Source organism: Folsomia candida, unplaced genomic scaffold (genome assembly GCF_002217175.1).
Source record: "Folsomia candida strain VU population unplaced genomic scaffold, ASM221717v1 Fcan01_Sc020, whole genome shotgun sequence".
Classification (NCBI taxonomy): Eukaryota; Metazoa; Arthropoda; class Collembola; order Entomobryomorpha; family Isotomidae; genus Folsomia; species Folsomia candida.
This window is the reverse complement of record NW_019091212.1, coordinates 2,631,634-2,652,704: the sequence shown is the minus strand read 5'-3', so window position 1 is coordinate 2,652,704 and position 21,071 is coordinate 2,631,634. Positions and strand designations below refer to the sequence as shown.

The window sequence follows — 21,071 nt, the reverse complement described above, 5'->3', positions numbered from 1 at the left end:
TAATCTCGGAAGGTAAACAAGTAGGGCGACGACGAGAACGTCGGCGAAAGTGTTTTTGACAATTTCTTTTTACATTTTTGCTCCCCGAGATTGCATTCTTTTTGGGAGAGATTTGTACTTTTCTTTGATTTCCCCTCAACTTAATGACCTTCTTTATCTTAGCCTTTTGAAAGCGTGGTTTGCTGCGATAACGGAATATGTATTATGCAATAACTGACAAATAAACTTTTGCCCTACATTTCGTATTTATTTGTTGCTCTTGGAAACCAGTCGAGAGGAAAAAGTTGGTCGAGGACGCGACAACTACGACGACGAAATATGGGTTGCTTCTTCTCGAAAAGGGTTAACTCATCATGAAGGGAATGCAGACGAAGAACCACATAATTTGGCTGCACTTTTCCCAGCCAAATAAACCCCACGAATTCAACCAGCCAGCCAACCAGCCAGCATATATCTTGAGTGAAAGCAACCAAGTGAGCAGTAGGAGATGAAGGTTTGATATACGGATTTTTTGTATCCATCGTAGCAGCGCCTGAATGTCGGGCGCCTGGCGAAATGCCCGGAGAAATGTTGTTCCTTCTCTCAGCAGAAAAAAGTTTCAATTTCTTTCTCTCCCCGTCCGTTCCTCCTCCTCCTCGAGAGAGAGAGCGAGGAGAGAAAGCATACACAATTTGTGGGACGAGGATGATCTCATCTCCCTTCTGTAGCCAATGTATGTCTACAGCTCCTGCTTACATACTTAGTGTCCCAGCAGAGAAATGTAATCCTCCGAGGAGGAAAAATATGCAGACGTACACTCCGTGCACGTGACTGAATGCACAAGTTGCATAACCAAAATCGTAACCACCATTTTTTGTATAATATCTGGAAAATGCGATGGATTAATCTTTAATCGATAAATCTCCACTGCCACCAACGCAGAGGAAACTGGTATACACGATGAGATTAGAGTATCTTCTTCTTCTCCTCCGTCTCGTACATAATATGCATACGACGTCCCTACAAATGTACATACACGGAGGTGAATTAGGCTTTGGCATTTTGTCCCTCGATGCATATTTACCTTGACTTCTAAAAAGGTGGTAGTGGCCTCCTTGGCTAAATATACACACGTCCCCTAATAAATTAACCATAGGGTCCATTAACAGGCAACATTTTTTGACGGGTATGTTTGAATTTGTTGCTCATTCTGTAGTTGTTGTGTACTTGCGATAAAATAAAATTTTACGGCTGGGCATGAATAAGCTTGATGACAAGAACGGTGGTCCTCTTTAATAGGACATTACTCATCGTGGGCCGTAAGGCAATCAGTGTTGGGAAAGGGGACGCTGTAAACTGTACGACGCGACTTGCTATTATCAGTCGGTATGACTTATGGATAGCGAGCTGCATGTACATACGTAGTCGTAGTAGTTGCATGCACGCAGAAACATTTTTTAGTGGTAGTAGCCATAGATTAATGTGGAGAGACACATATGCACCAAGCCAACAGCGGCTTAATGGCTGGGGGCACGAATAGCGAAACAAAAGTCTGACACGGAATCCTACTATTCGTCGTCGTGGTCGATATATTTAACGCACATTCTTTCGCATATTATAGCCCGAGTTGTAGGTAAGTACATAAGTCTGACATTTTTTTACAACGGGTGCAAAGTCAAGTTCTGGGGATTTGACTCCCTCAATTATTTCTGAAGCATCTTGCACAATCGTTTCAGCAGACAACAGGCAGACAAAAAATGAAATTCTTTTTCGCCTGAATCTGTGTTCTGCAATGGGAGAACATGGATGGAAAATAGTAATGTGTAGTGTGCTGGGGACCATCTATTTATTTCCGTCTATTTCCCTTCTCATGTTTTACCCTCGTTTGTCAAACAATTTGTCACAATAGTTAATTGCATTCACGCTGTTTAATGTCCAGCGTAGGAGACAGTGCGGGAGTCCACTGGCAGCTGGGGACCGTCATGCGACAGCGTTACAGTACGGCGGAAATATAGAGTCATCAATACCGTGAGTGAGGAGAAGCACAACGCACCATGCCAGCCAGCAGTAATCGGATTGTCTCCAAATCTTAATGGAAATAGGGACTGAGATCCTAAATCACTAATCAAGGCAGGCAATAGCTTCTACTCTGGGTGGAAGTGGAATGTTTCATTAGCGGATAAAGTTGGTATTTGAGCAAGTAGGAGGAGGAGGAGGTATTGGATCGAGGGGATAAGATAAGTGGTGCGTAGGCAGCCCACCTGCAACCAGCTGAAAATGATAAGCAAGTCGTCGTGAAAATGGTAGAACAGGGCATCATTGAAGTATGTGTTTAGTTAGGCAGTGGTCGTAGTCGAAGTGAAAGGCGAGCGGAGGAAGCAGATTAGATGGATGTGCTCGCTTTTGTATTATAATTACCGCGTATCCGCGAGATCCTTTTCCAAGATTAGTGTAAACACGGCTAATTTACGCATCGAGTCGGAGGAGTCTGTGATTTTGAGCCTTCGTAGAATATGCTGGACGGGAGGAGAAGTTGCGATAAACAAAGAAATAACTCGGAGACTGACAAACCACCATGATAAATGGCTCAAGAAGAGAAAGCGAGGCGGGTGGCTGGCACATCCGCCACGTATTTATGCAACTCAGCAGCCACCGAAGCTACTTTCCCCACCACCACTGCTAGGAACTTATACTTGAACCACCCACTGCCTGCCTGCACCACGGCCGCCGCCAACACCCCGTGACTGAAGGCCACTCTCTGCTCCTCCTCAAATGTCAGCCTTGATTTTTTTGCCCAGGGAGACAAGTAGTGTGGCGTTATGTTAAGTAGCTGAGATCATTAAGACGCAGCGAGTAATAATGGGACATTCTGGCCAAGGACGGTTAAGAGAGACAGAGAGATTGTTAGTGCATGTCTCTGTGCAGAAGTACCACCACTACTAGTCGCCTGTCGTCATTATGATATAATTTGCAGCCTTGTACACTAGACTATGAGAGCAATATTGCCCCGACGGCTGCTTTTGTCTCTCCTCCAACATGGCTTTTTTAATAACGCGATAATAAAAAAAACTGCTCCTGTTGTTGCGACTCTTAGTCTGCATTGCTACTTAAAAGAGATGGACGAGGGAGAGATTTCTTGAAAAGGTGAAACCATTCAGCGACAGATATGCCGTCCTCACTCCTCCGAACCACCTACGACAAGTACAGCGACGGAAAAGTAAAGGTTGGTTGGTGGAGGAATGAAACGTTCTTGCGGAACAGGTAGCGGGAGTGGGATTGGTCTTGTGTGCATGGACAAGACGTGTGGGTAGCAGCAGTGGTCGTGGGCTGGTTGCTTGGAAATAAAGCAGTACAGAGTTTGTCCTGGCTGCAAGGCTAAAATGTAGACGACGACTGAAAGGTCACCCGGTAAATAAATCTTGATAAAAAATATTTTAGATAAAATTATCATGGACGGGGATACAACGTAGACAATTTATGCGAGGTGTGCATATGCATGTTTCATTTTATTAAAGCGAGACTTTTATTAGGGAATGGATTCTGCAAATTCGGCTCCTTTTCCCGGGAAGGTAAAAGCAAAACTAATAATATGAAAGTTACTCTGACTGAGAACCCAGACGCCAAAGTGGAAAATCCTATCGGGGAATTAAGAATAATTTAATTGTCGGGAACCAGTTTTCCTTAAAAAGTGTGGAAATACATAACTACTGGTCAGGCAGGATAAATGCATAGGCATCCTGGGCAACATTTGGAGAATGAAAATCTAATGCAAAAATCCTACGCAGCCTTCCACCCACCAAGTTCGCCTCAATTTTTCAAGTTCTATCCGAGGAAACCGAGAAGTTTACGAAATAAAAAATTCTTTACGTGTCTTTAATTTCGAAATTTCATTAACATTCCATTCAGATTTTTTATATCTCATTTTCATACATTTTAAGAGGTCAATTTAGTAAAAAGAGGGGATTGGTGAAGCAAACCTCCTCCTCCCCCACCCATCATGATTCTTTCAAGCAAAGTGTAATTGCGTTGTGTAATATTCATGGGTGAACCAGCAGCAGCAGCAGCACCGCACAAAATGCATCCAGCTTCCACTCGAGCCAACCACCCAGCCAGCACACATCAAGTAAGCTGGTTGGCATGTGTTGGCGAAAGTTTGCTCTCCAAGCAGCAGCCTTGAGTTAATAATAACGGAATGGCAAGAGTCCCACAACAACGTCTTTCATCTCATTTCTTTTATGGAGCTAGAGAGAGAGAAAGTTGTTATAATTTTAGTTGGAGAATGAATCCAAACGCCTAATTTACTCTGCTGCTGCTGCCACTGCTGCTGCTCTTGGTTAATACGCGATCTCTTGTGCTCGCTATCCCTCTCTCACTTTGATCTTCGCTGACTACTAAATGTAGAATAAAGTCATTAGAATGTGTCCATGAATCAGCCTGCACACTAAACACGCACTCTGCTCCTACCTGTCAAAGTGTGTGTGCAATGTGTGCCTGCCTGCCTACTTCATACATAAAGGCGGACCGGTTGGGTGGGATGTTGAATGAGTGACTCGACCAAAATAAGTAAAACTCTGGCCGAAGTGAAAGATGGACTCGCACTTTCTCTCCTCACACAGACCGACTTGAAACCTGAGAACACACACCACGCTTTTGTTGCATTCCTCTCCACACTTATTTTTCGATTACACTTCTGGAGGGAGACTCATGCGGAAAGGGTGACACGGAAGCTGGGCCGTGTGGGATGCGGAGGAGGACGCCTCACTTTCCTCTCATACTAGAATAACTTTGTGTTATGTTGCGCACCACCCCATGCACCCACACACAGAGACAGACACATATACAACCAGAATAACAACAACGTGCCAAAAAGCAAACGCACTTAGTTGTGTAAATAGCCATGAATTTAGCCTGGCTGCAGTTGGAAATGTTTATGGAAAAAGTTATAAAGTCACTCACGCAAAAATAGGAGAAGAGAGCTGGGGTTGAATTGTAGGAATGTGTAGGTACAAATGTGATTGCAAATGCATTGCTATTTCTGTTCTCTTTCTCTCGCTCTTCAGGAAATTACAACATGCTACTCGGCAATTTATATGCCAAGCTTTTGTTTCAACAAAGCACACAAGAGCTGAATAAGCCAAATCCACTTGAGACGAGAGAGAGGACTCGGCTGAAATAACTGCTGCAGATACTGCCACGAATAGTAGGGCTCGCACTTTGGCAAGAGATTTGAATGTATGATGGGGTGGCATGGGAAAGCACTACTATATCCGCTGGCTGAAACCGATAACAGGGAATTACCCGAAATTATGGGGCGACTGGCTCTTAACGCAAAGTTGAGTCAGGAGTAAGTGAGTGAGTGCGAGATGAAAGGTTTTCCAAGGATTTGTTGATGCTCGGGATTTGCGGAAAATGGAAATGTGATTTCAATTTGGAGCTGAGAGAAAGGTAGTCGTCCCAGGAATGCGAGGTAACCAAGTCGCCATCAATAACAGTTTCCATCCAGAGTGTGGCATCAGATCAAGGGTCACATCACAACTCACTTTCTTCAATTTGTACCCATTCATACGGTGTATGTACGTATGTACGTACGTAGGGTTTTCGTACTCGTGGTTGTGGTGGTGCTGTGACATCTCATCCCATTTCCACTCTCTTATTCTTTCCCAACTCCCATACATTCTAATGCTACACCACTTTTCAAATGTTTTGACACCTCTCCTGTCAAGCCGGCAAGTCAGAACGAAGAAGAAGAAGAAGAAGGAAGATGTGATATTGCACAACTCAACGGTACAACACACCACCATAAACTGTAGTGGAAGACAATGTATGTTCATGACCCAATTTAGCTAGCCAGTCAGTCACCATGATTTCGAGTAGCTTGACACTTTTTCTCTCTCCATGCGTCCCTTGGTCGTCGAGGAAAGAGTGACACGGGCCAGAACCAGGGTGGGAATACATTTCAGTGAGAGCTTACATTGCACCGTGTCAGACCTCAGTTTTATTCCGTATCGTCACACATTTAACTGTCCACCTTGTCTGTTTCCTTGTCTATTTAACTGTCCCTGTGACACCCGACCTGACTGACGTTCTAAACCCCCCCAGACCTCCAATACTGTGGATCCTTACCGTCTCTGAAGCAAGACGACTTTTATTATCACACACTACCTTTTGAGAGGATCAGAAGGAAACAAGTGTCCCTCAGCCCTCGGCTTGACCTTTGCTTTTGCTCAATCCTGAAATTGAAATTGAAATTCACAAGGGTTGCTGCATTATTGGATCCTTTCCTTCGGTGGGTGGGTGAGAGGCGAAAAGAAAGTTGAGACTTGTCTCTGAGCCAAATAAATTGAAAGGGAGAAAGGTTGTTGGTTGTTGGTACATAGACGACGAGAGAGAGAGAGTTGTGGAAAAAAAAGAGGATCAAGAACTTTTGGGTCGAGTGAGCAGCGAGATATTTGATTAAAAATTCCTCAGCCCAAACGAAGCTACTACATTTCTGTTATCTTTTTAAGCAGAGGAATTTTCTCGTATTTGTGTGTCTGATGTGATCCATTAGTTCCATGTGATGTAATCCGAGGAATTTTTACGTGTAAAGAAGTTTGCATTAACGAGAATGCTACGTATACAGACCATTAAGAAAAGGTCAAAATCTGGTGCGTCACACGACTTGCTTACTTATTTATGCAGGAGTGAATTATAGTGCCTTCTTCGGGGACGAAAATTGCCAGAATTTCCTCCTAGACCTGCTAATATTAATTGTTAAGAAGCAAGAGAAAGTTTGCATGAGCTGGAAATAAGGTGTACACAGGTAGGGACAGGTATCTATTGAATGGACATCGTAACAGGAGCACTGGAGCTGGTGTAATTTAGTCAATTATTATTGGACAAAAGTTCCTAAACAAATTTAATGGCTGTCGCTTTACGACCGAAATAAGTATTGATGGACGTGTGTGATTGTGCAATTTGTTTGAATGAGTTATAGATTTTGCTCCTCCTTGAACACAGTGCGTTTCGGTTATGTATGTGTTGTTACAAACAGTTTTTGTGAATGATTCGCTTTTTCGCTTTTCCGACGACGATGATAATGTGACTGCTTGCATTTATTTACTTATTTACTTCATTATTGCGTCGCCACAGAGTCATCATTATTATTCCGGTGGGGATGGCATCGCACTTATTATTATGTAAGTAAGTGCTATTTAAAATCTCATTGTTTTCCAGGTCGTCAATACGGATCGATGTCCCACTGAAACGGGGCATCACATATGGGCATGTACGTGCATATCCCATCTCTGTCATTATTAACGACTAGGGACAGCTGTCAATTATACAATTAAGAGAATCAGGGCTTCTAATTGGTTAACTATTTCGGAGAAATTAAACCGAGTTTTGGGGAACGACGCTTAATTTAACTTTCTTCCCTGGCCGGATGGCTCCTTTAGATTGGCAGGGGCGAGTGGTGGAAATATAATTGGAACCTTTCACCACCACCAGAGCGATCACCCATTGTGGGAGTAATTGTTTGCTCCATTGGCAAAATGTGCACTCCTCCCACGTAAAAAGTCGGACAAAGGACGGGATGGATGTAAATATGCTGTTAAAATATTTGCCATTATCGCGACATAATTTATCTAGAGTGGAGGAGGCGACACCCACGACCAACCAAACAACATGCCAAAAACTTTGTCCATTTCCTGTGCACAATTGCTCACCTTCACTCACTCACGAACTCGCTATTATGGGCAAGTACTTATTAATAATGATGTTGAAATTGAAAATTTGGATTTGCATGTGATGATTCTTCCTCTTTTCGATACATTTACATGTTTGTTGTCCGCCGTCCAGCCGCGAGCCAGCCGGGAGGGAGAGAGAGAGGAGAGAAGAAAAGCCCAACTTTTGTATGCAGGGAAAGGCGCACGCATATGACTACCCTCGTCAATTTTGCATGAGTCAAATTGAACAAACGTCGATAATATTGATGTGTTATCAAAATAAAGTTGGTTTGGGATAACTTCGTGTCCCGTGCTTGCGGATAATTTAATCGTCTCGTGTACTCGAAGCGAATCCACCACAAGAAGAAATAAGCATATGAGGACAAATAATAATAATAACAAGTGTGTGGAAGGAAATGAGGGGGCCAATCTCACGGCGACGCTCCTTGTAATAATGTCCCCCCTGTCAAACTCGTCCTTCTTTTCCTGTCGAATATTTCAATTGAATTGAGTGAGAGACCAACGCAGAGCAGCAGCAGCGGGAGTAGGAGGAGGCCCATTGTAGCGAAACGAACCACGCCATGACAGATAAGGCACGACGACATTCATCATTAGGACGACTCCAAAAGGCAAGCGAAAAAAGAACCTAGACGCTGCTGCATTTTTGAACGAACTTTTTCTCCTCCACTTCAAACTCGCGTTATTTTATATGTACGTGTGCATATCTATGCAGTAGTAGTAGTAGTAGTATTGGTACTACTATGTGTATACAGGGCATCGTTTGACTACGTAGGATGGAAGCTCGTGAATATTTTACAGCTTTTTTCTATTCTAAAGTATAATGCTTCGAAATGTCGGAAAAATTGGAGTTTCATAAGTAGATGACGAGGACGACGACGATGTAGATGTAGCCGGTGTAGCTGTGGGTCTCCAATAATTCTTCACCCATTGGATTTGCATAACTATGTACATTAATCTTATTTTTATCTGGGTGGATGAGTGGGCTTGACGAACAAAAAGTGGAGAAAAGCTAAGACTTGATACAGAACGAGCATTGTGCTTTCTTTATTCCTTCTCTCTCTCTCCACTCAAAAACACTCTCATTATGACGACGCGAGGAGGTAAAACGCTTCCATCATCTGCATGATAGCAAGTTTTATACGGGAGAAAGCAGTCGTCATTGTCATATCGTCGCAAAAATGAGCATAATAAGGAGACAGTGATCGCCTCGACGTGCAGTGGGAACAAAGGGAGCGGAGGGCTGGTGGTGGTGGTGGTGGGGAGTGGATCGCAATAAATTGTGCCGCTTCCCTCCTTGTCATTGTCACCATCAGTCACCACCACCAGTGTCTCATCCATTTCGTCATAAACACTGCTGACGGAGCCACTTTCGGAGGAGGCCAGCCTTTGAACCGGGTCACCGTTTCCGAGGCAGGGTGTCAATAAGGAAATGGGCCCATATTCTCAGCAATAATTTTGAATGTGTCAAGCCTAGTTATGGGACGGCGTATGCATGCAAGGGTTCTGGTGGTGGTGAAGGATGAGTAAATAACTCTTGCAGTTAAATTGGAGACAGAAAACAATTTTAGACCACTTTTCAAAGGCAGGTTTGCTTTCACCCAGACCGGGCAGAATTGTGCAACAGCCCCAAATACAAACAAGCATGTACAAGAGTAGCCCAAAAACCCGAGCTGGTCTTGTCTTTCGACATAACCTCGAGCAAACAAGGCGATGGGTTGTTGCATAATAAGTATGATAAAAGTATGAGAGGAGTAGGAGGAGGAAATCGTCCTCCAGTTTTTTCCACAAAGTGGGATTCGATGCGATACCAAAAACATTCATTTTAGCATCTGTCTTACTCAAATAAAGAAATATGCTACTCCTAGCCGAGCTGTAACATCAACATCGTTTGACGACGACAATTTCGTCTTCTCAAGAACGTTTTTAAGCGTCCATTTCCAACGGGCTGACAATTTAAGGGGAGTTGTAGAATGGGGCGAGTAGGGGAGAAAGCGTCTCTAAAATTGAATGGGGAAGAGGTGACATGTAGGCCATATCCATTACTCATACCACATAAAAAAGCTGTCCTTGCTACCATCCATCCATCCAGGCCTGCAAGTACCAAAAGACTGCCATCTTTTTAGCGAGGACGACTTTGTATTTCCTCTCGAATTATTCTTCGCGAATGAATGAGCCATTTTTACAGATATTGAGCAGTCTATTCTCTCCTGGTTTACATAATTAAAAAGTCCGAAGAGTTAGGAGGGGACGATTCTCCATACAAACATACGCATTCTCATTCCTCGTATACTTAAATAGAGGCAACTACTTTGTCGTACACGGGCTTTAAGTAGCATGTGCTAGTCGTAAGTACCATGTGATACGCAACGCATTCATCCGCCTTGGAGGAACGAGCATGTTTTTCATTCTTGACTTGAATAGTGAAAGAGGTAAGAGTGGTTGAGTAGCTGTTCTGGTTTGTGGTCTGGTCGGACCGATATCATCATCATCGGGGTCGTCGTCATCGTCGTGCCGTGTGGTGGTTTTCGAAGTACGAGGAGCAGTAGTAGTAGTAGTCGTGGAAGTAGTCGTGGTAGGATGGATGGCTGTCAACTTGTCCACGAATGATAAATTAAAGAGAGTGGTTGGCCGTGGAGAAGGTGTTTAGTGGGGAGTTGTCTGCTGGAGACAGGCTCTACTCACGCATACCACACATGGGACCGTGCAGGGTGCACAGGCGTCACGTCACGGAGTACGGACCTTGTCCATCAGGATGGCAGGCACAAACCGACTGAATTCTCCCTCTGGACAGGAAGAGAGAGAAAGTCGGCTGATGGACTTATTGAAAAGCTGCTGTGCATAGAGAGAGACTCACTTTTGTACTACTTTCCCCTCTCTCTGCGAAAGTGAGTGTTAGTTGGCCGGATGAGGCCTAATTCCGCACACGGCGCATGAAATTATCCACACTAACTCACTCACTCAGCAGCCAAAACCACAAACTTGCCAATGTCACAATATGACTCGAAAGGGTCAAGCCAACCCATGCACTCCGCATGGACTCCATTCCCCACGTACGTATATCGATGTACTGCATCTGAAGCCACCTTGATCCCCGTCGTCATCATCATCATCATTCACGGAGAGGCAGAGATGGGAGAGAAAGCTGAGACGACGATCGAACCTGGGATGGGATGAGGGTCTCCAAAATCAGGAGAAGTTTCCTTCTTTCTCACACAATTTGCTGCGACAAAGTGATGAATTTCGGGCGAAGTGATTTTATTGGGTGTCTGCTGCGGGTAGTGGTGGATGGATGTGAACGAGCGACGAGCGAGCGAATGTCAATAAATGAGGGGACAATTTATTTTCGTTTCCGACCGAGTTGCGAATATTGGGAGGATTTGGAGTAGAAGAAGAAAAAAAAGTAGTGTGCTCAAGAAAATTTCTCATTTGCTTCAGGCACCCCGAAAACCCGTTTTTCCAGTCGTTGCATCCATTTGTTCTCGTGACTCTTTCTTACTCGGGGTCTCTTGTGTTTGCCTGGATTTCTTGAACCACCACCATTCATGGAGTAAAATCAACACACTTTCCCTCCTCCTCCTCCTCCTTTTGCAAAGAAACAATGAGGACAACTGAAACTGGCAAGTGAGCAGGCTTTGCATTATTTAAGCCACCCACTCCGCACACACAAGGAGAGAAGAAGAGCCTCGCATTAGGTTAACAACATGTGGCGGTTCTCGACAGACTTGCTGCTGAAGCTCAATCCGGAACAGAGAGACTTTGAGACGGATAGAGGACGGAAGAGAGAGACAGACAGGAAGAAGGCTACGTATGTAGGCTGCAATCCCGTTAGTAGCAATGATTCTCCACTGTGTGACATAACTATTTCGGACATGAGCAGCTCATTGAGATTTGCTCCTCCAACTTTCCACCTCGGTAAACTTTGGATGCTCTCTGCCTCACTCTCTTCGTGGAGCATCCAACGAGGGAGATGAGTTGCACAACTTATCTTCTGTGCAACAAGAGCTCCTCATCGCATTAAACTGCTTAAACTAATAACAAGAATACGGGATAATTTGTTCCCTCTCACTCGGCTCCTGAGGGAAGTGGCTTCAAAAAAGAGGAAGCGCTAGCTAGCTATCTGGAGAAACTGTAAGGACAAGCTGGCCAGATTTCGTCATTTACCATTTCCGAGAGTGAGATGAGGAGAATGAAGCTACGCGAAGAGTCAACCATTGGGCTACTGACTGGTCTATGGATATGAAAGGCAGAGAGAGGAGGACGACATGGTCTTGGTCTTGTTGACTGTCTGCCCGAGGACAAAAGTTATCTCTTGTGGAGATTTGAAAAATCCGAAAAGAGCGAGGACAGCGAGTCTTCAAGTGTGAGGAGGACGGGACGTGGAGATAAGAGGACTAGAAGCAGCTCTCGATCTCGGACACAAATTAGGACCTTGGCTACTACCACTACCACCTCCTTCCTGGAGGACATGCGGTTACCTGGTTGGCTTTATTAGCCCATTCCTCCTTCCTCTCCACACTTATCACGTCCAGGAGAGATTGGAATGATTTGAAGCCATTGTGCACCTCCTCCTCCTCCTCCACGAGATTCGCCCTCTCTACACACAAAGAAAACCAACTTCTAGCCAACTTTTACCTTTGTGCCCGTCCCTTTGTATGTGCGACTCACTCAAGGAATTGAATTCTCGCCGTCGACTTATGTATGGGGATAAGATTAACCCGACGAGTGCGGATATAGATTTACGCGAACAGGTCAAAGTTGTCCCTGCACAGTTTGTTGTTGGTGCTTTGGAGTGCAGCAATTATTATTATGTGCACAGAGAGAATTAGCAAAGTAGTTTTTGCTCCGACAATTGGGGAAAGTGAGGTATGGATGATCACATCGCTTTTTGGGCCACCCTTCCATCTCTGTCAATCTGTTTATGCTTCTGGTTATTGGATCGCATTTAGAATTTATTAAAAACTCTGAAATGTCATATTTTCAAAAGTATTATTTTTCTTAAAATCGATTGTCAAATTGTGTCTTAAAGTTTAATATTCTTTAATTTAACAAAAAGTCCAAAATATGCAAGATAACCATGTGCGATAAGTGTTCACAACATTTTATAAGGTTAAAGGCTCCTCTTTTAGTCGAATTGAGAAAGTCATAAAAAAGAGATAACCAGATTCTGATCATAATAAATAAAATGGGATAAACAATGAAGTTGGAATGATGCATCACCACGATCTCATTCGCTTTATCCTTTAATATTTCACCCATATGCCAAATCGACTAATTTGATTTTGATTTACCTGTTTTCCAACAACAAATGAGGTCAACTGCTCGGCAATGATAGTCTGTTACACTCACTCTGAGACTGCATGTTACACATACTCCGCTGAGAAGATGGAGAAGAAAAACCCATCCGCATGTACGTAGTACGTACTTACGTACGTCCTGCTCATCTATCCAGTTTTATCCCCTCGTAGAAGATAAAGAGACGCTCTTTCCTTCCCTCCTTGTTCTTACAACCATTATTATCCTGACCTCGTTATGTCACAACACTGAGCTTAAAAGAGAAATAAATTGTCTCCAAAATCGGAAAGAAATTGAATTTTTACCACAGTTTTTTTTTATTGTCGGTATCTTTTCCCTAACCGAAAAGACCGAGGCGAAAAAGAATTCCGCACAATTTTTGGCCCTGTAGATACATAAATGCGCGTACACAAGTATGCATGCACAAACTTCTCGTGGTGGCTTTGTGCAGCACGACTTTGACTGACATTTCCTCAAACAAACTTAACTTTGGAAATTAACATTGTCGAGCTGGAGGCCAATTCTTGGTCTCGTTCTTTCTCTCTCTCTCTCTCTGTCTGGATTTCGTGGTGGTGGTCATTTTGCTTTCATTTCTCGTCCTCCCGTGCTGTCCACGTCCAGCTTAATAATAATAAGGTAGCTGGCTGCCTACATATTCAAAAGTGACTTTCACTGTAGCACTCAGGATTACGTATTCCTCTCCTCAGGGGCTGTGAAGTGAGAGATAGAGCTATCTTTATGACCGCCGCTGGAATGGTGTGAGTGGGTAATAACCAGCGAGAAGAAAGAGGAGACTATCCAGCCAAGAATATGGATCGAATATGTGTAGCATGTATACAACCTGGCCAGCAAAACCACCACTTTTCTCCGGAATGATGACATATTATGCAAATCTTGTCCGGGAACGGGGTTTTATTCGCAAATTGTTTCCCATTTCGAATGACAGGACCTTTTACCAAATCTTTTTCAAACTAGATTTTGCAAATGCAATACGATACAAAGTGCGTGTGAATATACGAGCACCTCATCCACATCAATTGACACAGACAGACAACTAAAACGCAACTCAATTACGGCCTCCTCGCCACACGAGGCAGTGGAGACGACCGTAATGATTTTGGCTTCCGTACAACCGTACGTCTTTTACTTTATGTTCGTCTACTTGCCTTACTTTCTCGTCCAAAAACAGTGTCAATGAAACTATGCGTAACGCAGTGGCACAAGTTATATGCTGATAGTTAGTTGTAAGTAGATGGAGAAAGTGAGAGAGCGAGAAAATCAGACCGTCATTTTTTTCACCATACAAACAATCACCATCATCCCACTCTCTTTTTCGTAATATGAAACAGTGTTAGCAAGGAAACATTTGTTGTCTGGATGTGTGACATTGAAGTAATTTGGTGTGCGAGAGTAGAAGAAATGCCCACAGGAAAGTGCGCTGTCTGTGGAGCGGATATGTTTTCCATGTTTCATGTTCAAAAATGATAAAGTATGGGATAAAAGTGACGAGGACAAATGTGGCTGCAGCCAAGCCATGCACATAACCATCAACTCCAATAACACCATCATTTCAGAATTCCTCCAACACTGCGACTATGCAGCAGCACAACTACTATTATTACCACAAACTCCTCAGGAGAAGGAGGAGAAGGAAATCTGAATGTGGAATCGGATTTGATGGCTTTTCTTTCCGCGGGGAGAAAAGAGAAAACAATGGGCTTACCTAAAACGAGGAGTTCCGCCCAGAGCAGCAAGGGCCACACGGATCTGGCCTTGGTCGTCTTCATGATGACGACGACGACGATGATGCCGACGGGAGTTGGAGGACACCTGAAAAACCTAGGGAGACGCACAAGACCTGACCCACCTAGCTAGGAGGAAACAACAAAACTTTCACTTCTCTTCACTCGCTTTCACCGCGGAGATGAGGAGCATTGTCTACATCCTGGGGAGGCGATGGCGAGGATTCGGTTGTACGAGTTGACAGGACACGTATGATGACGATTAGGGATGAGTCCTCCTATTAAATACTACTACTCACTCGAGAAATGAATATGGATGAGACTACAAACTTCTAGACAACACTTCTATGGGTGTTTGGTCACTCTGCATAATGTTGCTTGCATAAGTACTGAATTGCATAATTACTAATTTACATAATGGTTAACACAACTTAGCATAATCACATATTGCACAATTGCATCTAAATCCCTATGCTAATCTATCCAATGCTGTTAGTGACCACTTTCGATTAGACTGAGGTCGACTCGCAAATGTCTTTCCTACTGAGCCATAACCATCATTTATTAAAAGTGCATACGAACCAAAAGGGTTTTTTAGATGGTCATTTTTGTAAAAAAAATAACTCGAGAGGTTCATCTGACTACCACATTCCCTCCAACCACCTGACCCCGACAGGGAAGTCGACAAAAATTAATGGAAAAATGCACCATAAATGCCATAAATAAATTAGCTTTTGAGTGCACAGTAATGCCCAGAAACTTGAAAATTAGGAGTACCCTCCATCTTACTTAAAAAATAATTATGCAATATGCAATTATGCGATAAGTCTCCTTACGTAAAAATGTATTTAGGCAATAAAATCTCGGCTATGTAGCCGTCATGTAAAAATTCATTATGCAAATTGACCTAGTACCCTTCTATATGACGACGATGACACGAAAAGGTTCACGACGAGGTGAAAGTATTTGCACTACTATTTCCCCCATTGTCTGATTGTCTGGTTCATTCACATAGTATTGCGTTTGTGTTCACACTCGGCGACAAATTCACGAAGGTGAAATAACAAGTTGTTGGTTGGTTGGTGGTGTCTAATTGTTGAGGTCGGAAGCAGTGAATTCGAGCATGTTGCTGCACTTGACGACTGTTTCATATTGTTTTTTAACCCAGTGTTCGTCGTCCCACTACTGCTTAATTATCCCAGCGCCATACGTAATGATAAATGATGGCGGAAGGAGGGTGGGCATGGTCATGAGGTCTTATTTACTCGTGAACAGATCAATATCATCAAAAACCGACCCAACTGCCCAACAAGTAACCACAAGTACTTCTTTTCTATGAGTTAAGTAAATACAGGACCAGCTAGTCAAACCACAAGCAAGGTTGGAACAATGGGTCGTCGAGTGTATTGAGTTATGAGTCGCATTGTGCGAGTACAATGATGTGGGATCGGGTAATAATGTTGAATTAAGTTGGCCATCATCATCATCATCATCATTTTCATTATCCATCCAGCGAGAGGAGTGAAAGGCATCATCCAATCCAATTCACCACACGCCGCAGTAATTGGTTGCATATGAAAGGTAAACAAAACGAATCAATTAGCACCAGTGGTTGGTTGGGAGACGACGAGAATGGTGGGTGGAAAGCAGAGAGAGAGAGACCTTTGCGCTCCAATGTCCATGTTACGTATAACCTTTTATCATGTCCCATTACATACACACACACAATCACACACACACACTCACGATACTTTAGTCGTACAATGGGATCAGCCAATTTTGGTCTTTGGTTTTGTGGGCTGCTGAGAATGCAATTTTTGGCATGGCCATTATTATCGGATCGGAGAAAGGAGTAAGTCTGGGAAGTTAAACTTTGCGTGCGAGGCTTCACTTTTAAGGAAAAATCGGGCTCCGTTTTGTTCGTTTTGCTTAATCTACTCCTACCACTGCTACTTTGGCCTGGCAGTGGAGGGACTAATCAAGATGGAGAGTTTGGTTTACATATAAAAATAACCACCGACTGACTTTCACTCCGACTCGTTCCTTGTTCCTTGTCCCGAGACAGAAATATTCACCTTTCTTTATTTCATTTCCCTGAGAGCGAGGCATTTCGCTGGTGCGTAGCAGTAAAAATGCCAAGGGCGATCGAGTGTCTCCACATATTTCGCCACATTTCCGCCCCTACAAAAAAATCCCCCGTTCGACATCCTCTCCACAAAGTGGTTAAAGGCCACGGTACACAATATACTCTTGTTACGTTATATCATTCCTTGACCAATTGAAGGCCAGGCGACCGTGTGTGTCGTAGTTGTGGTGCAGTCGACCTCTTCCTCCGTTAAGAACAAAGCAGATCTGCTCTTGGCATCGAATCGACCAGTTTCTCTAGAAAATAGCTCCACGAGTTTTTACTTATTTGATTTAATCAGAGAAATAAATTGGTATATTTTTCCTCCACTCTTTTCCTCCCCGTTTAAAACGAGTGACTATTCGGAGATGTATTATTGCAAAACTCGAGATTCCTGCAAACATCATAAATCCGCCGGTTGGCTGTTCCTATTTTTTTTCCATTACTCAAAACCATAACCCACCAGACCCACCGACTAACCGAATAGTCTGCTGCTTTCTCCTAATTTTTGTAACCTTTTCCTCTCTCTCTCTCTCTCTCCAGCGTGTGCGGGTACTTAAGAAAATGGGAGAATTTGCCAAAAAAAGAGAAAGAGAAAATTTCTCACCGTCACAGAGATGTGTGTATAAATGTATTTCTTCTCTAAGGACTAATAACCCACAAACACTGTTCCTTCCCGTCTCGGAATTTCTCTTAACTCATGATTGATCGGATTGACTTTCGAGGAACTCTTATTGTGGTTGTGGTCCTATTGTGTGCACGTATTTACGTCCGTACGACTCGTGGTATGCGATGACGGGAATGATGAGTGCCGTTTCTCGGTCCCAATTAATTCTTTTCTTCTTCGGCTTCCTCCTTCTGCAACAAATACGAAATTAGTTGAAGCATTAAACAAACAAGGGTTCATTCATATCCTGGATGGATCACACGGGCCAGCGTTTGTTCCTCAATATGTATGCATTATGGTCACGAAAGTGGAGGAAACTTGTACACAGTGAGAGGTTAGCTCTCACGCGAGAGGGTAAATAAGAACCTAACAAGGTTTCTTCTTCCTTTCTTTCTTTCAACGAGTTTCGTCTTCCCGTGAAGCTAGGAAGCCAAACTAACTAAACTAAAGTATAATAAGGGGAGAAGAAGAAGAAGGAAAGTGAGTGAGTGGAGAAGGTGAAGTAAAAAATGAGAGCACTTAGCATGAAAGACTGCTCATAAGTTACAAGAGGTAAGTGATACGAACATGCAGACACGTAAAAAACGTAACCTATTGATGTATCGGGAGAAACGGGTTCGGGTGACAGAAACAAATACAGTGGGAACGGTGTTTACTTAGCATGATATGAGCCTCAAGCCTTCCTCCTGTGGTGGCGAAGGTAGAAAACTGCTTGTTAGAACTACTTACTTACTACTTGTGTGTACCTGGGAGCAGGTAAATAAATAGGAGACGGCGGCAGTCCAAGTATTTTTATCTGCAACATATGCACCAACAAAAACACGTACTAAATGCCGGAACTAATTTACCCCGAAGGATGTACGGCAGACAGCTAGAGACACACAGCCAAAGCGGGACGAAGGTATGACAGGATGTGACAGTAGTTATTTTAGTTAGGGAGAAAATTAGCAAGTTTATTTTTCAGAGTTTTCTCCTCGTCCTTGAGTCATCACTCACCATGTATTCTTTCTTTTCGTGTCTTGTTGTCTCCGCAAGGACAAAAGCAATTTGGTTAGGGTGGGTGGAGTCACGATTCATCGCCTATTAAGAACAAGACCTGGCTGTGTATACTACCTTATCGACACGGTGGCGATATGCACGGAATAGAATAAGCCAATCTCCTCTGAAGGGGCATGAGTAATGAGATTACCAACTGCTCATTAAAACCAGAATTATGACAATTATCCCTCCTCGTAGTATACACGAGTGGTGACACAAAGTGATATTTTATTTGTGTGTACGTTTTCGCATGTATAGCGTGACTTGCTCAGATAAAAGTTGAATACTTATTAAATAAATTTGTAATAGGTCGGGTATAAACATTTCAAAAATGCAGCGTTGGCTGGGCTCAAAATAACCACAAACTCCGCATAGTCCGAACTTTGAAGGTTGCAACTACCCAATTTATCAGAATGTAAGTAATTCACGGTTGTAGGTTCATAATTATTTAAATGGCTCACCCAATCACGACTTTCTTCCAAAAAAGCATGCATGCAAGGACTACCTATGCTTCCAGTTTTCAGAGCCACTTATGTATAACCGTTGTTTTTATACTTTTGAACTAACTCGTCAGTGTGTTGTATGATGAAATTGGAGTGAATTTAACATTAAATTTTTAATTTATGTCAGGAAGCCGGGCTAAATGTGAATGGACAATTTTACATTGGAAACTACGAGACAAAATAATTATATGTTTGAGTATTAAATAAGTGAATAGTCGAGAGTTGAAGCCTCATGAATGACCACCTGTGACTGCGGATAACTAACTGTTTTTCAGTGTAGTTCTTCATGTCGACCCCACTAAATCTTTGCAACTCAATCTTAAATTGAATATAGTTGAATCACAAGTATGTCTCCGACGGATGCGAAGCTTTGACCCACACTTACACGTATTTAGTTAATATATTCATAAAGAACTATCATTTCATGACATTGTCCATCCGGTTGAATGATAAATCCAGTCGGGCGGACATGGTCACGTAGATTGCAATTTACACGAACTTGTGAAATGGTCAGGACCTAAATATAATCTGGTAAATAGTTTCAATCGAAACAAAGTCGTAGTAAAAAAAAACTATGATACAATTTATCTCGATAAAAATAAAATTAAAATAAATTTATTTTCACTCCAAGCTTCTCGCCAGGGAAAAGACTCGGTCGACATGAGAAAGAGAAAAAAAAATGTGTCCGTAAAGAAATTTATTGTGAACATTGGATCAGAGCAGAGACTTTGGCAATGCATAAAAATGTTGAATGGAAACTTATTAGATTGGATTGAATTTTTAGTATTTTGAATTATATCGAGACGGGGTATCGTATCGAGGCGAAGAAAGTTATGATTATTGCCTCCATTCTTATGATGACTGTCGTTACGTGTCATTTCCATTGAGAATAAGAAAAAAATTAGACTGGAATGAGGAGCAGCCGACGACGACCATAATTCCACTTCCTCCGGAACAATGTGAACCATGATGTCATTAAATGGTAATGATGATGTGGTTGATATGTTCTGTACTCTCTCGTCCTGTGGGAAGTTACGGTTCAGTCAACAGTCCTACTTTTTCCCAGCAGGACCACGACGCCACCAACAAAGCTAAGCTATCCCAGCTTAAAAAGAAGAAAGAGAGGAAAAAAAATAACGAGAAAAGGGTGCGACGATCGCAATAATGCAGAAATGACTCTGCTAGTTGTCGCATCGAGTGAATGGCTGCTGCAGCGAATAATTTATTTCTATTTGTCGCAACAACGCCTATGTATCTGCGTTAGCGTGGATATCAGTGAAACAACAACGCCTCTGAAATGGATAGTGGGAGGCTGAAAGGCAGCGAAAAATGTGGCTTTCGGTGGTTCGTGGTGGTGGAAACAAAGAGCTTCTTCTTCAAAGAGCTGGAGAAGAAGAATGTCATCATGCAGCCGGACTCAGGGTCAAGTCGGGCCATGGGTGCAAGCATCCGGAATCCGGAGAAATGATGAAACTATAGATGCTGATAACGTGCGTTGTTTGTGTCGTATACATAATGTGCCAGGGATTGCTGCTGGGATGTCGTTGTGTGTGCTATTCTTGCATCTTTCTCATCCGTGCCAACCACTTTAAGCGACTAACTCACTCTTTCTCGAGTTACTTAGTTGTCTAAGTGAAGAGATGAAACTGTATGCATGCACTACGGGAGAGGAGGCACCTTTGATGAGAAATACTGGCCATGTCATTCTTAATATTGATGTTTGAAGGGGCAAAAAAGGACGTGGCCCATTCAGTGGAGAGGACTTATTGTACGAGGACCAGACAAGGGCAACCACGCCCACAATTTAACAACACTCAAACAATAACCCCACTCGAATATTTGGCACATAAACTAAACGTAACCTCCTCATCCTCATCTGTCTCGCTGGCTGAATGAAGTAGAACGACGACGAAGACGACGAGGTTCGGAATTGCTGACATTTGCCAAAAGACAAGAAGTAGGCTATGGTCGAGAGATGAAGATTTCAATACTATGTAT

The 21,071-nt window shown here is 43.0% G+C and overlaps 1 protein-coding gene across 9 annotated transcripts in view; it reads right to left on the bottom strand.

The window, feature by feature from the left end:
* The window catches only part of LOC110858018, a 95,035-nt gene that overhangs the window by 72,042 nt on the left and 1,922 nt on the right, over nt 1–21,071 (bottom strand). The window contains exons 2-4 of one of the 9 annotated variants that reach the window (XM_035858364.1): nt 17,473–17,723; nt 15,655–16,100; nt 14,722–15,129 (exon numbers count right to left, since the gene is read on the bottom strand). In XM_035858364.1, the coding sequence (XP_035714257.1) occupies nt 14,722–14,785 (64 nt within the window). In that variant the 5' untranslated portion in view covers nt 14,786–15,129; nt 15,655–16,100; nt 17,473–17,723. Of the gene's footprint in view, nt 1–14,721; nt 16,101–17,472; nt 17,724–19,031; nt 19,320–21,071 lie in introns of those variants that run through there. The other 8 variants (XM_035858365.1, XM_035858366.1, XM_035858367.1 and 5 more) reach the window with 8 other exon arrangements.